Source organism: Arvicanthis niloticus, chromosome 1 (genome assembly GCF_011762505.2).
Source record: "Arvicanthis niloticus isolate mArvNil1 chromosome 1, mArvNil1.pat.X, whole genome shotgun sequence".
In the NCBI taxonomy this organism is placed as follows: Eukaryota; Metazoa; Chordata; class Mammalia; order Rodentia; family Muridae; genus Arvicanthis; species Arvicanthis niloticus.
Window position 1 is genome coordinate 132,952,033 of NC_047658.1, and position 12,193 is coordinate 132,964,225.

The window sequence follows — 12,193 nt, forward strand, 5'->3', positions numbered from 1 at the left end:
TGTTTCCTTAGAGGTCTGCCAGAAACTAACACATTCAGAGGCCGATGCTCACAGCTAACCACTGATCTGATCAGGGGTTTCCCAATGGAGAACTTAGAGAGAAGACTGAAGGAGCAGAAAGGGTTTGTGACCCCATGAGGAGAGCAACAATACCAACCAACCAGAGCACCCCAGGTCTAAACCACCAGCCTGGGAGCACATAGGGAGGGACCCATGACTCCAGCTATATATGTAGGGGAGGATGACCTTGTCGGACATAGATGGAAGAGGAGATTCTTGGTCCCATGAAGGACGAACACCGAGTGTGTGTGTGTGTGTGTGTGTGTGTGTGTGTGTGTGTGTGTGTGTGTGTGAATTCGAGGATGGGGAGGTGGGAGTGGGGGGTAGGTGGGGGCACAGCCTCATAGAAGCATGAGGAGGGGCAATGGGATAGGAGGTTTCTGGGTGGTGGGGGGAAGTAGGGTAAGGGGATAAAATCTAAAATGTAAATATAATACCCAATTTAAAAAAGATTACTCTGATGTAGAATATTCAACCCCCCTCTATTTCCTAGAATAAAAAGAAGTGCTGGGATCTTTTAAAAAAAAATGATGCTATACAGAAGTGTGTGACAATTTAGATTTGATTTTGATAACAGTTGGAGATTAATAAATATTTGGGTGTTCTTGACATTATACATGATAGTATCACATTGATTTGTGTGGGTGGGTGTGTATGTAGACATGACACTTGTTAATTTTAAGGTTTTCTTTATTAGTGTTGTGTGTTGCATGTGTGAGCACACATGTGTGGAAGTCAGAAGCCCACTCTTGGGGATTTGGGGGGGGGGGGGTTGTCAATTCCTTCCTTCCACACTACAGAGGCAGGGCCTCTTTTGTGTCTGCTGCTGGCCTGTGTGCTCCAGGCTACCTGGCCCATGAACTTCTACCCATTCTCCTGTCTCTGCCTCCTACCTCATGGGCGGAGTTACTGGTTCCATTATAATTTGAGCCACCACGTCTGGCTTTTGATGTGGGCTCCTGGGACTGAACTCAGGTCCTCAGGCTTGCTAGCAGCGAGCTGAGCCGTTTCTTACATTGTAGATCATCTCACCAGCCCTGTCCTGGTTCTTAAAAATCAACTTACACTGAGTATTTTACCATATTCTCAACGAATCTACGTGATCGCAGTGGCCACGCCAAGGTGGCATCTGTCTCTGCTGTCATTTTAGCACGCTTGTTTCTGGAAAGTCATTTGGCTTCTCGGCTGACACCGGTTCCCTGTGAGGTGTGTTTCTTCTGGCTTTATAGGTCTGGAGTTAATGATGGGTAGGCACTGTTTCTGGTATAATTATTTACTTACTTTGCCAGTGCTTTTTAGAAGCATCTTTCAAAAGCAGTGGTGAAAACAGTATTTTTTTTCTGGACCTGGCTTATTTCATGCTTGATTCAAAGTTTGTAACTTGTATGTCTCGGTGCAGTAACCAGAGGTAACTTGTAAAATCAGAAATGTGCTGTACTGTCTTGTATCTGGTATCTCCGACTACTGTCATGCTTGTTGTTTGAAGTTTGCCCAACAGAACAATGAGAGATGGCGAAGGTTTGGGTTGTTTTGTTTTAAGAGAAGACTGACTGCACCGTGTTAGTATGTTAGCAAAGTGACTTCATAGAAAAACAGTGGGACTGGGAAAAAGATGTGATATTTAAGAAGAATTTATACAAAGTTTACCTTGAAGGGGCTTCTGGTTCAAAAACTGCTTTAAAATTGCAGTTGGGTACATGAAATTATTGAACCAGCTTTTAGAAAAGCAGACAAGCTTCAAAATGTGTGTGTGCGCGCGCGTGCGTGCGTGTGCTTGTAAATGTCCCCGCGCACATGTGTGTATAATGTATCTATTACATATAATTTAAAAATATAAAGAGTGCTAAAGAAAGACCTTTGTCAGGTGTTCAACTTTCTAAGCAGTCGGTGTGTGGCAGCCAGTCTCTCCCCTGAGTGTATTGTTTGAGAGCTCTCAAGGCCTGAGCACTGGTGGGTCCAAGGGTGCGTCGTTCCTCTTGATACTTTAGGACCAGGGTTCATGCAGCCACCCAGGCTGTCTCTCTCCATTCTAATTTGCTTTTTCCATTAGCAGGTACCTCCCCGTCCACAGACACCAAGGTTTGTTCTAGCCGTCTGATGGGGCTCTCTTTACCGTTTCAGGTTGGGAGCCTTTGGGAACGTGCTGTATGACATTCGTACAAGTCCTCACCATTTGTTGTGTCCTTCCTTGGATTTGAGCAAGCATGGCCTATACCACAAAAGTTAATGGCTGTGCTGCAGGTAAGTGTGCTCAGAGGGAGAAAGAGGAGGCAGGGTACATCTTAGTTCAAACTACTTTTTTATTTCTCTTTTAATGATGGAGAGAATCACAGTAAGTAGCCTAGAGAAGTAGAATTTCATGGCAATTTTCTATCCGGTTGAAGTTGTTTCTTCTTTAATGTATTAGAAAATCAAGCCAGGCAGTGGTGGCCTACGCCTTTAGTCCCAGCACTTGGGAGGTAGAGGCAGGTGGATTTCTGAGTTCGAGGCCAGCCTGGTCTACAGAGTGAGTTCCAGGACAGCCAGGGCTACACAGAGGAACCCTGTCTCAAAAAACCAAAAAAAAAAAAAAAAAAAAAGAAAAGAAAAGAAAACTCGCCCTAAAATGCTCGCGCGCGCGCACACACACACACACACCCACACACCCACACACACACTTAGTGGGAGGGGGTATTAAAGAACATCTTTGTCAGTATCCACCAACCATCATGTAGCTCCAGGGACTGAACTGGGATGGCCAGGCTTGGCAGTAAATGACTTTACCCCCACCGAGCCATCTGACCAGACTTTGCTTTTGTCTTTAATAATGACAGTTCTTACCTCAAGGTTCTGCTGATGTGTTGAGACAGAAATGTAAAAATCTTGAATGTTGATGTAAGTATAAGATGTATTCAACTCAACTTAGACTTCTCTCTCTGAGTGATGGGCAACCAGTCTAGATGCTGAAAAGCAATTCCTAGGAGCTTCGTTTGATGGGACTGGCCATGCAAAAGGGGGATGTGGTGGACAGAGCCCAGGCACATTTGTTTATTTCTCTAATGTCTGTATTTCTTGGGTAACTTAATTCACTGAGTGATGTTATAATTTCTATTTTATATGCGTTGATATACATTGCTGGCATGCTTGTCTTTGTGAGGTTGTCAGATCTGAAGTTACAGACAGTTGAGAGCTGCCACATGGGTGCTGGAAATTGAGCTCAGGTCCTCTGGAAGAGCAGTCAGTGCTCTTAACCATTGAGCCATCTCTCCAGCCCCCATCACTGAGTGATCTTGTCTTTACTAGACGGGGTGGCAGTAAGCAGGCTAAGGTTCTTTTACTTCCATCTTAGATGTATTAACTCTTAGTGCACACATTACACATCCCACAATGATACATAGCCTTAAACCTGATCCCCTAATCATTTCCCTAAAATAACTGTTTGGGGTTTATAGAACATGAATAGGCAACACCTCTTGTGTTCTTATGAATCAAGGAGAAACAGCCAATAAAAAGCATTACAAGACCAAGCAACAGTCAGCTGCCATCAGAAAGGTTGGACCACACACTAATACTCCTGGGGGTATTATTCCTGCTGGGTAAGGGGTGCTCCTGAGTCCTCCCCTACTCCATCTTCTCCACAGAGTTCTTGAGATAGAAAGGACAAAAGGTGCTGATTCTAAAATGAGCATGTGGATGCTGTGATTTGTAAATTCTTAGGATACAGTCCTGACGTGGGGGTAAAGATTATGTATGGAGTGTGCAGATTTATCTGCACTACCCAGCTTAAGAAATAAACTGTGCCAGAACATAGCAATTACTGAGTACCTACTATGTGCTGGGCATTGTTTTTGTACTAGCGATATAGTGGTGAACAAGACAGGCATGCATGATCTCTGCCCTCTGGGATTGTATAGTATGCAGTGGAAGCCAGGGTCTGCTGTGTGGTCAGGGAGTGCTAAAACAGAGCATATGTTTACACCACAGAAGTATTTGGCATCTGAGGTTCACATTGAATTGGTGATCTTCTGCTTGCTGAACTGGGCAAGCCTGGCCCACCCATACCCCTTCCACTTGCAGCGCCCTCCTTGCCACCCACCCCTTTCTGCATCAGTCATCGCCATGGCTCTGTCTCTTCTTAGCAGCGTCTCAGCTCTACCAGTTTGTATGCACTCATCCAAAACGCTACTAGTGACTGGAATCTGCTCTCATGAGCTTGCCTTGTCATAGGTTGATTGCTCTCGACTCTTCTGTAACTCGCTAGGCACTAAGCAAGGATCGCTGGTGAGAAGAGTAGCTGGGTTTCTTCAGGGTCTCAGAATGGGGACAGCCTGCTCTTCGCCCAAGTTCCCAAGTCATGTTGCAAACTGGCTACCCTGATTGATACCTCTCTGAACACTAATTAATGTTGTGAAACTTTAATTAGAGCTTAGGGCTCCTTCAGAAGTCGAATAACAAGTGGCCGATTTGTCAGATGGAGATAATAACACGTGTCCTCTCTTCTTCACAAGACAGGTGTAAGGATAAAATAAGCAAAGCTGCGAACTTTGTCAAGCGTCGTTTCCTGGTTCTTTTGAGACAGGGTCTCCCAGGCTGGCCTTGGACTCAGTCCTGTTTCCTCCTCCCGAGTGCTGGGATTATATAGGCATGTGCCCTTACATGTGGTTTGGAAGAACATTTATTAAGACACAAAGTGCAAGTCAGACGTCAGAGGACAAGCCAGTTGTTGTCCCTATCATGAGCCCCTGCTCTGGTGCTTGTGGAACCCTGGCAGGTGCTAAGACTTTAGTGCAAGCGTGCTCTCCTAATGGTTAAATGGAGCAAATGGATGAGGATGGTTAAGTGGCTTTTCTGGCCAGTTACCATCTTCATGTTTGCTAAGAGTTTCCTTCCCTCCTCTATGGCTTCTCCCTCTTGTAGATGAGTGCATCTTTCTTCAGATGTCTGCTTACTTAGGCTCTCTGCTCACTTATTTACTGACTGCTTTAAAAACTAGAAACGAGTGAGGCTGGAGGGATGCCTGGCGTTGAGTATTTGCTGCTCTGGCAGAGGACCTGGGTTTGGTTCCCAGCGCTCAGATGACAGCTCACAAACCGGCTCGAACTCCAGCTCCAGGAATCTGATTGATGCCCTCCTCTAGCCTTTGTGGACACTAGGCACACAAGTGGTACATGTGTGTCTGTGCCAGCAAACATGTCTACCCATAAAATAAAAATAGCTTTTAATCCCATGTTAAAAAGTTAATTTGATAGCATTCATAATTTGATGGGAAACAGAAGTGGGGGAGTACTTATAGGTTTTTGATGTTTAGGGTTTGTTTGTTTGTTGTTTGTTTGTTTTTCAAGACAGGGTTTCTCTGTAGCCCTGGATGTCCTAGAACTTGCTTTGTAGACCAGGCTGGCCTCAAACTCAAGATCTGCCCATCTCTGCCTCCTCAGTGCTGGGATTAAAGACATGGACCCTCACCTCCAAGCTTCCCCCATAATAGTTCTTATTTTTACCATTTTCCCTTCCTTGTCAGACAAACCTAGGGTCTCAGTAAGTTTTTGTATATTTTGGTCCGCAGCTCTTGGCTTTAACGCTTTCTGCATTCTGCCCGGCCTTCATGGAAAATAGCTTTCAAGTTTTTCTCTGCAACAACTTCCTGATACCCTTGCCATATTTCTGGCAGCTTAGTTACTCTTCCTTTTTTTTTTTTTTTTTTTTTTTTTTTTTTTTTTTTGTGTGTGTGTGTGTGTGTGTGTGTGTGTGTGTGTGTTGGGGTGTTTGGAATAGAAGCAGCCACACCTTCCCTCGTGGAAGATAGTGATGCAGAGAACTTCCCTTGCCTTGCCATTTTTCTTCTCTTCCATGGTTTCCTGAGAGTAATTTTCACAGAAGCAGGAACTAAAGTGTATGGCTTCTGTAATGGTGGCTTCAGTAACTGTCAGAGGGCTTCAGTGATTTGGTTGTGGATTTTGTCTCTAGGCTGATCTCAAAATGAGGTACAAAGGGCATTGATAAGGGACCAGGTCAAGCAGACAGAGCCTGAGACTCCTGCAGAGCAGGCAAAGCTAGCTGCAGCACCCACAGCCCACTCTGGGTTGTGTAAATATTTTTTCTGGGCAGGCGCATTTCTCAAATAGGACTCTGAGCCCACTGCGAGCCTAGCAGCCGGAATTTCAAGTTTAAACACTACTCCACATTGACTAGCCTGCCTGGAATTGCTGTGATTTCCAAGACCATCTTTAGAAAGGACACAGCTGAGCTGCAGTGTGTTCAGCCCTGCCACTGGTTCCCCGCCCCACCCCCCAGCCCCCAGCAGAGCTCAGACTGCTTAGAAAACTCTCCAGACACTCCGAGACTTCCCAGGGTCTCCTGAGATGCTGTTTGTAATAGGGTGCTAGCCATGTGTCTTATTGAGCCTTGTGCTTTCCCACAAGAATTGTCATCAGACTGCCAGAAAAAGCTGAGGGTAAAACTGAATTTCTTAACATGAAAATACAGGTAGGAGTCTAATATTTGAAAAGCAGAATAGTTAAAAACAAGCTGTCCTTTACGATAGGAATTCTGGTCATAGTTTTTTTTTTTTCTCTTTACCATGTGTTAGTTTCTTAATGTGCATGATGAAGGTTGTGTTATTTTTTTTTTTAATGCACATTATTGTGCGTTGTTTCATTGAGTTAAATTAACCTCTTTAATACCTTGTACTTCTTTATGGCACCATGCACTTCCTTCCTAACATCAGCTGTGTTTGTGTATTGGGTTTAACTAGATTGTGCGTTCACCTTTTAATACAACTTAGATATTAATTTTTACTGAAGGCTCATTCCACAGCGAAGGTCATAAATGAAATAGTTTTTCCTATAGCAATGGTCTTTGACAGGGCTGTTGTTTGTTTGTTCGTTCTGTTTTTGTAAGGCGAGTAGTTTGGGGGTTTATAACTGTTAATATGCCAACAGCAGCTACAAATAGAAGACCCTGGGTTTTGGAGTCTTGCCAGGGTAGCTAAGCAGGGCCCCAGAGTTGATCCCCACCCCTGGAGAGGCTGGGCAAGCTCCTCCCTGCTCAGGGTTTGCCTGCTGCGGTAACTCTCAAGGCTTGGTCTAACCTGTAGTCAGCATCACCTTCCAAGGATTCTTTCTCCAAGGCTTGCCCAGTCATAATGGGTTAAGCATCAGATTTCAAGCAGGCGATAGGGCTGAAGCTTCGCTGGGACTGGTGATTCCTCCCAGTGAGTGCCAGCCTCCGTGGGCGTAGGAAGGAGAGTAGAAGGGCTCCTGTCCCGGGCCAAGGCAAGGAAACCCTGCTGCTGATTTCTTCTGTGGTGACTCCAAGCTCCGGCATAAAGCCAGCCCTGGCTACCAGGGTTCAGAAATCCTGTGCTCTAGGACTTCCCATGGTGAGTGTGGCCATTTATTTACGGTTTGCACTTTCTGCTCTTAACTGGCTCCAAGGGGCTAGAGGCATCCATCTACGGATAGCTCACCTTTTCCAGGGTTTGCCTTCTTCCTGTGTTCTAGAGAATGTCATTTATCTCCTTTGTGCAGTCGCTGAGAGGCTTCTATGGGCTGGGAAGAAAAGGATGGACCAAAGCTCTGAGCCAGCCTCTGCTTTGCGGTTTCTCTCCTGTCAAAAGCTGTCTGCGTTGATCTGACATGAAGAATATTAACATAGGTCTTAGGTTCATGGAAGCAAGAAATTCTTTCTCTTTTCTAGGAATTTTTATTAAAATCGCCTTGAGTAGACTTTGCTAATAAAAACTTGATTGAAGATCTGGAAATCAGATATTACAGGATCAATTCAAACTGCTGTAGGCATTCTAAGGCCAAACAATATAAGATTCTCTCTCTCTCTCTGTCTCTGTCTCTGTCTCTGTCTCTCTCTCTCTCTCTCTCTCTCTCTCTCTCTTTCTCTCTCTCTCTCTCTGTCTCTCTGCATCTCTGTGAAATGTATTCCGAGTGCACTGTTCATTATCCCACTCATTTTCATATTCTTTATGCAAAATATGCTCGTGTTTAAAAGACAAAATTGGCTTCAGCTTTGAGGCTCTATGGTTCATTAGAAAGACTAAACCCAGAAATTTTCAAAATATATGTTACCTATTTGTGTCTAAGCACTAGTGATCTCGGCAGGAAGTTTTCTGCAGACAAGTGGTCGCCCCACTTAAAACTTACGTTTCTATTTTGAGGATTTTTAAAAATACGGTGACCAGATTCCTCATCCAAGCCATTCTTAGGACCAGTGACAGCTGGAATTCAAACTGAGCCGTATTCTTCAGTCCTCTCTCATCAGTAGATAGAAAGTAGACGATAGACAGGAAAGCTTTGCCAAGGGACTAGGAGTGACGTTTGCAAGATTTAACTTAGCTGGAAATTTAAACCTCTAAAGTCCCAGCTCTACTTTATTGTATGGGAAGCCAGACTTGAATGATCCCTTGACAGCTCCTTCTCCTGGATCAGAGGTTGCAGACTTCATTACTTCTTCACCACGTAAACCTTCATTTAAGGAGCTGGGCTGGAAATAAGCATTCAGAAAAGTGATTTGCTGTTAAAAGTCACAAGCGCTGTGTTCGCTTGCATTCTTTTTCTATGACTTCATGTCATTGAAGAAGGTTTCTCGTTCCAAATAATCTTTTGCACTTTGAATATACTTTTTAAGGCTGGAGAAATGTCTCAGTGGGTAAACTGCTTGCTGCAGAAACCTAAGTGCAGATCCCCAGCCAGGTGTAGTTGCAGATATCTGTAACTTTAGCTTTGGTTGAGCAGAGGCAGGTGGATTCTGAAGAGTGCTGGCCAGTCGGTGTAGCCAGTCAGTGAGCTCAGAGAGAGACCCTGTCTCAAAAGATATAGTAGAACCAGACAGGGTGACACATCCTTTAATCTTGGCACTTGGGAAGAGAGGCAGGTGGATATGTGTGAATTCACAGCTAGCTTGATCTACATAGTGAGTGTCTATATACATACATACATACACACACACACACACACACACACACACACACACACACACACACCCACATTTCCCATCCCTGCCCTCTTCCAAGTCCCTTTCTTTCTCTCATATCTGCTGCCCATTGGTCCAAGGCATGTTGTTTCTCTGCCATGGATGTGTGTCAGAGTGTCCTACAAGGAAAGGGACAAACACTTCAAGTAGAAATTAGGAGAGGGAGAGAAACTGGACATTTCCCGTGGTTCACAAACCAAGTGCTTAATGTCTGTAATACTACAGATGTCTGTCAGCTCTTAAATTTTCTTCCTCTGCTGTCAGTCAACCTCTGCTTAAGTCCAGAGACCTGCAGCTGAATATCTGTTCTTCAGTATTTTGATGGGCTATGGGGCTGTACTCCAACTGGGGAAAACCTTGGGTGCATGGCCTGTTTGCCTGTTCCCCGACAACTGTGAAGATAAAGGCTGGTTTCTCATCCCATGCCAGGGCAGAGGATACCAGAGTACCTGCTGGGTCTGTGTAGCATGTACCGTCACTGGTGTTCTGCCTGCCAGGGGTGAATCAGCCTGATGATACACTGGTGTTTACAACACTGCAGGGTGGAGACCTGGAAGTCTAGGCCAGTGGGGGAGGAGGGATGGTTTGCCTGTGAAACCATTCCAACAATGTAGCTTACAGGAAAAAGTTGCAAAACACAAAGCCCCATGCCACCAGATTTTTCCACTAGCACCAGGCTCTCTGCAGCTTCCACATCTGCCCCAGGGACAGTTTGAGGGGGATGCCCCCAGTATGTCGTAAGTTTTAGGGCTGGACACCTCTGTTGGTCCCCAAGGGGCCACAGTGAGCCCATGCTTCTCTCCTCCCCACCTCCCACCCCCATACACTTTCAACAGTCACACAAGCAACTGTAGGTATCTGTGCTATGTAGACACTGCTAGGACTTTATCTGAGTGCCAGGAAATAGCCGCTAGAACCCACAATGCCTTAGAGTCATGATGAGAAATAAAGTATCCCAGAATAGCCACCTTCTAGATGGTAAAAGGGATTTCAGGCCCCAGCCAGGGCTTTTCCTATGTGATATTCTTTGGTATTCCCTGTGACATTGGGAAAGAAAACCTTGCCAGTGGCGGCGAGTTTAAGTTGGAGTGTCATTTAGGGACTTGTGGGCAGAGTGATGAGAAACTGCAAAAATGCTTGAATTCAGAAGGTTCATTCATCCGGCAGCTCACTTCAAAATACCCGCTCAGAATTGTGCTTGGCAGGAACTCAGCTGTCCCTGTTTTGTGTGATGAGCCAGCCTGGGGCCTTGGAAAAAGCATCTCCCTGCCTTCCCTTTTCTCTCTAGGTTATGGCTTTGTTCTGTTAGGGATGATTGGCAAGATTTTTTTGCTTTTCTGTCTCCTCAAATGTTTTTACCCCCATTAACTTTAGAACTATTTAAAAAAAAAAAAAAAAACTCTGAACCTTTCTTTGGGGCAAATATGACATGAACTATCATCTGCTTCTGTTACCATCGGGCCTGATGCCTGAGGAAACCACATGGGTTTTCCCAGGCTTGAGGGAGTGAGAGGCCAGACAACTGTGCAAGAGGTAGGTGTGCCTGCTCCAACCCAGTGCCATTCCCCAGCCTGAGGCTTTACTTGAAGCACTGTTCTCTGGGCCTGAAAGCACTTCCTGTGTCTGTGAATGAATACAGGCTCTTCATGGCCTCAAATCCTGTGACTCTTTGCTCTACACTGATGTTCATTAATGGAGCTGACAGAATTTCTCTTTCCTTTTAAAAATCATTTCTCATCATCTCTTTTCTTGGTTTGGTTTTGTTTGTTGTTTGTTTATCTGATTATGTATGTCTATGGGTATGTGGATGTGAATGCAGACAGGTAGAGTCCAGAATCCAGAAGAGGGTGTTGGACACCTTGCAGCTGGAGTTACGAGCGATTGTGAAATGCCTGACAGGAATGCTGGTAACCACAGTTCCAGTCCTCTGGAAGAGCAGCAAAAGCTCTTGACCACAGAGCCATCTCCAGTCCTTCCCTCTTTCCTCCTCTCAATTCCAAGAGTGTTTGGCCGCTTGCCAGTCTGACATTGGTCCAGCCCTAGCGTGTTCTCTACCAGCCTGTTGTACCGAGCCGCTTGCTCCGCCAGTTCACATGTGGTCTATCCACTTGGGTAAAACAAGCAGGTGGTTTCACCGTGTCACATGCGCTAACTCCTGTTCCACTTCTTGTGCAGGTGGTGGCATCTGCTTTCTCTCTATCTTTTACTCAAAGGCAGGCTTCAGTGACGACATCAGTGAGACTCTGGATGCAGAGAGGGGAATGAGCATAGCTGTCCTCAGAAGGGAAGGGTGCTCAGGCTACTTGGAAAGGTCTTTATGGCTCCAGTGACCTTCTTTGCCCCTTTCCGTGCTTGTTAAGAAGCCTGCCAGAGGGAGGAGGCAGAGGACCAGCTCACTCCTCGAGTAGTGCTTATTCAATCTGGTATGGTGGACTCCTTGGAACTGTGGGTGGGACCTGGGCTGGGGATTCTGGGAGTGTGGTCGGCCCTACTTCTGCTACTTTCTTGGCATAACCTCTGTACATCTTTTTTAAGATGTGAGGAAATAAATCCATCTCCCTTGCTCACTCGCGGCCTCTAAGGTAGTCCTTGGGAACATTTAAGGTTTTGATTCCCTTATTTATTTCTGCGCCCCACAGGTCAAGTTTGCCATTTGACTTTTTAAAATGTTGGTTTCGGCCAGGCCTGGTGGCACAGGCTGTAATTCCAGACACTAAGGAGGCTGGGGCTGGAGGATTGCACATTGAAGGCCTGTCTAGGCTACCGATGGAGTTTAAGGCCATCCTGGACAATTTAGGAGACCCTGTGTCAAAATAAAATATAAACAGAGGGCCGGAGAGATGGCTCTGAGGTGGAATCTTTGCTTGTAAGGCCTTAGGTTCAATCCCCAGTGCTGCCAAAGTAAAAAGAAAAGCTACAACTAAATGATAGTTTTAAATCTTGGCTACACAGACCCAAATTTCTTCCTTTAATCTGGTGAGAATGATGGCGGAGGGGCAGCAGGCCTTGTGGAAGGAAACCCATTGCAACTCCAGCTCAGGACGAAAAAAAAACAGGCTTCTTTTAAGATAGGACCGTGAGATAGTGTCCCCTTCCTCTGACACTCTCCTGAGAAGAACCACTCCCCTTTGCTACCAGGACACACCCTTCTCCCATTGCATGCTGGGTGGCC

The 12,193-nt window shown here is 45.5% G+C and overlaps 1 protein-coding gene across 4 annotated transcripts in view; it reads left to right on the forward strand.

Annotated features, from left to right (window-relative positions):
- Positions 1-12,193, forward strand: part of Kank1 (KN motif and ankyrin repeat domains 1) — a 185,139-nt gene that overhangs the window by 128,523 nt on the left and 44,423 nt on the right. For 3 of the 4 annotated variants that reach the window (XM_034503768.2, XM_076918636.1, XM_076918641.1), the window contains exon 4: positions 2,182-2,301. In XM_034503768.2, the coding sequence (XP_034359659.1) occupies positions 2,265-2,301 (37 nt within the window). In that variant the 5' untranslated portion in view covers positions 2,182-2,264. Of the gene's footprint in view, positions 1-2,181; positions 2,302-7,289; positions 7,418-12,193 lie in introns of those variants that run through there. The other variant, XM_076918653.1, reaches the window with a different exon arrangement.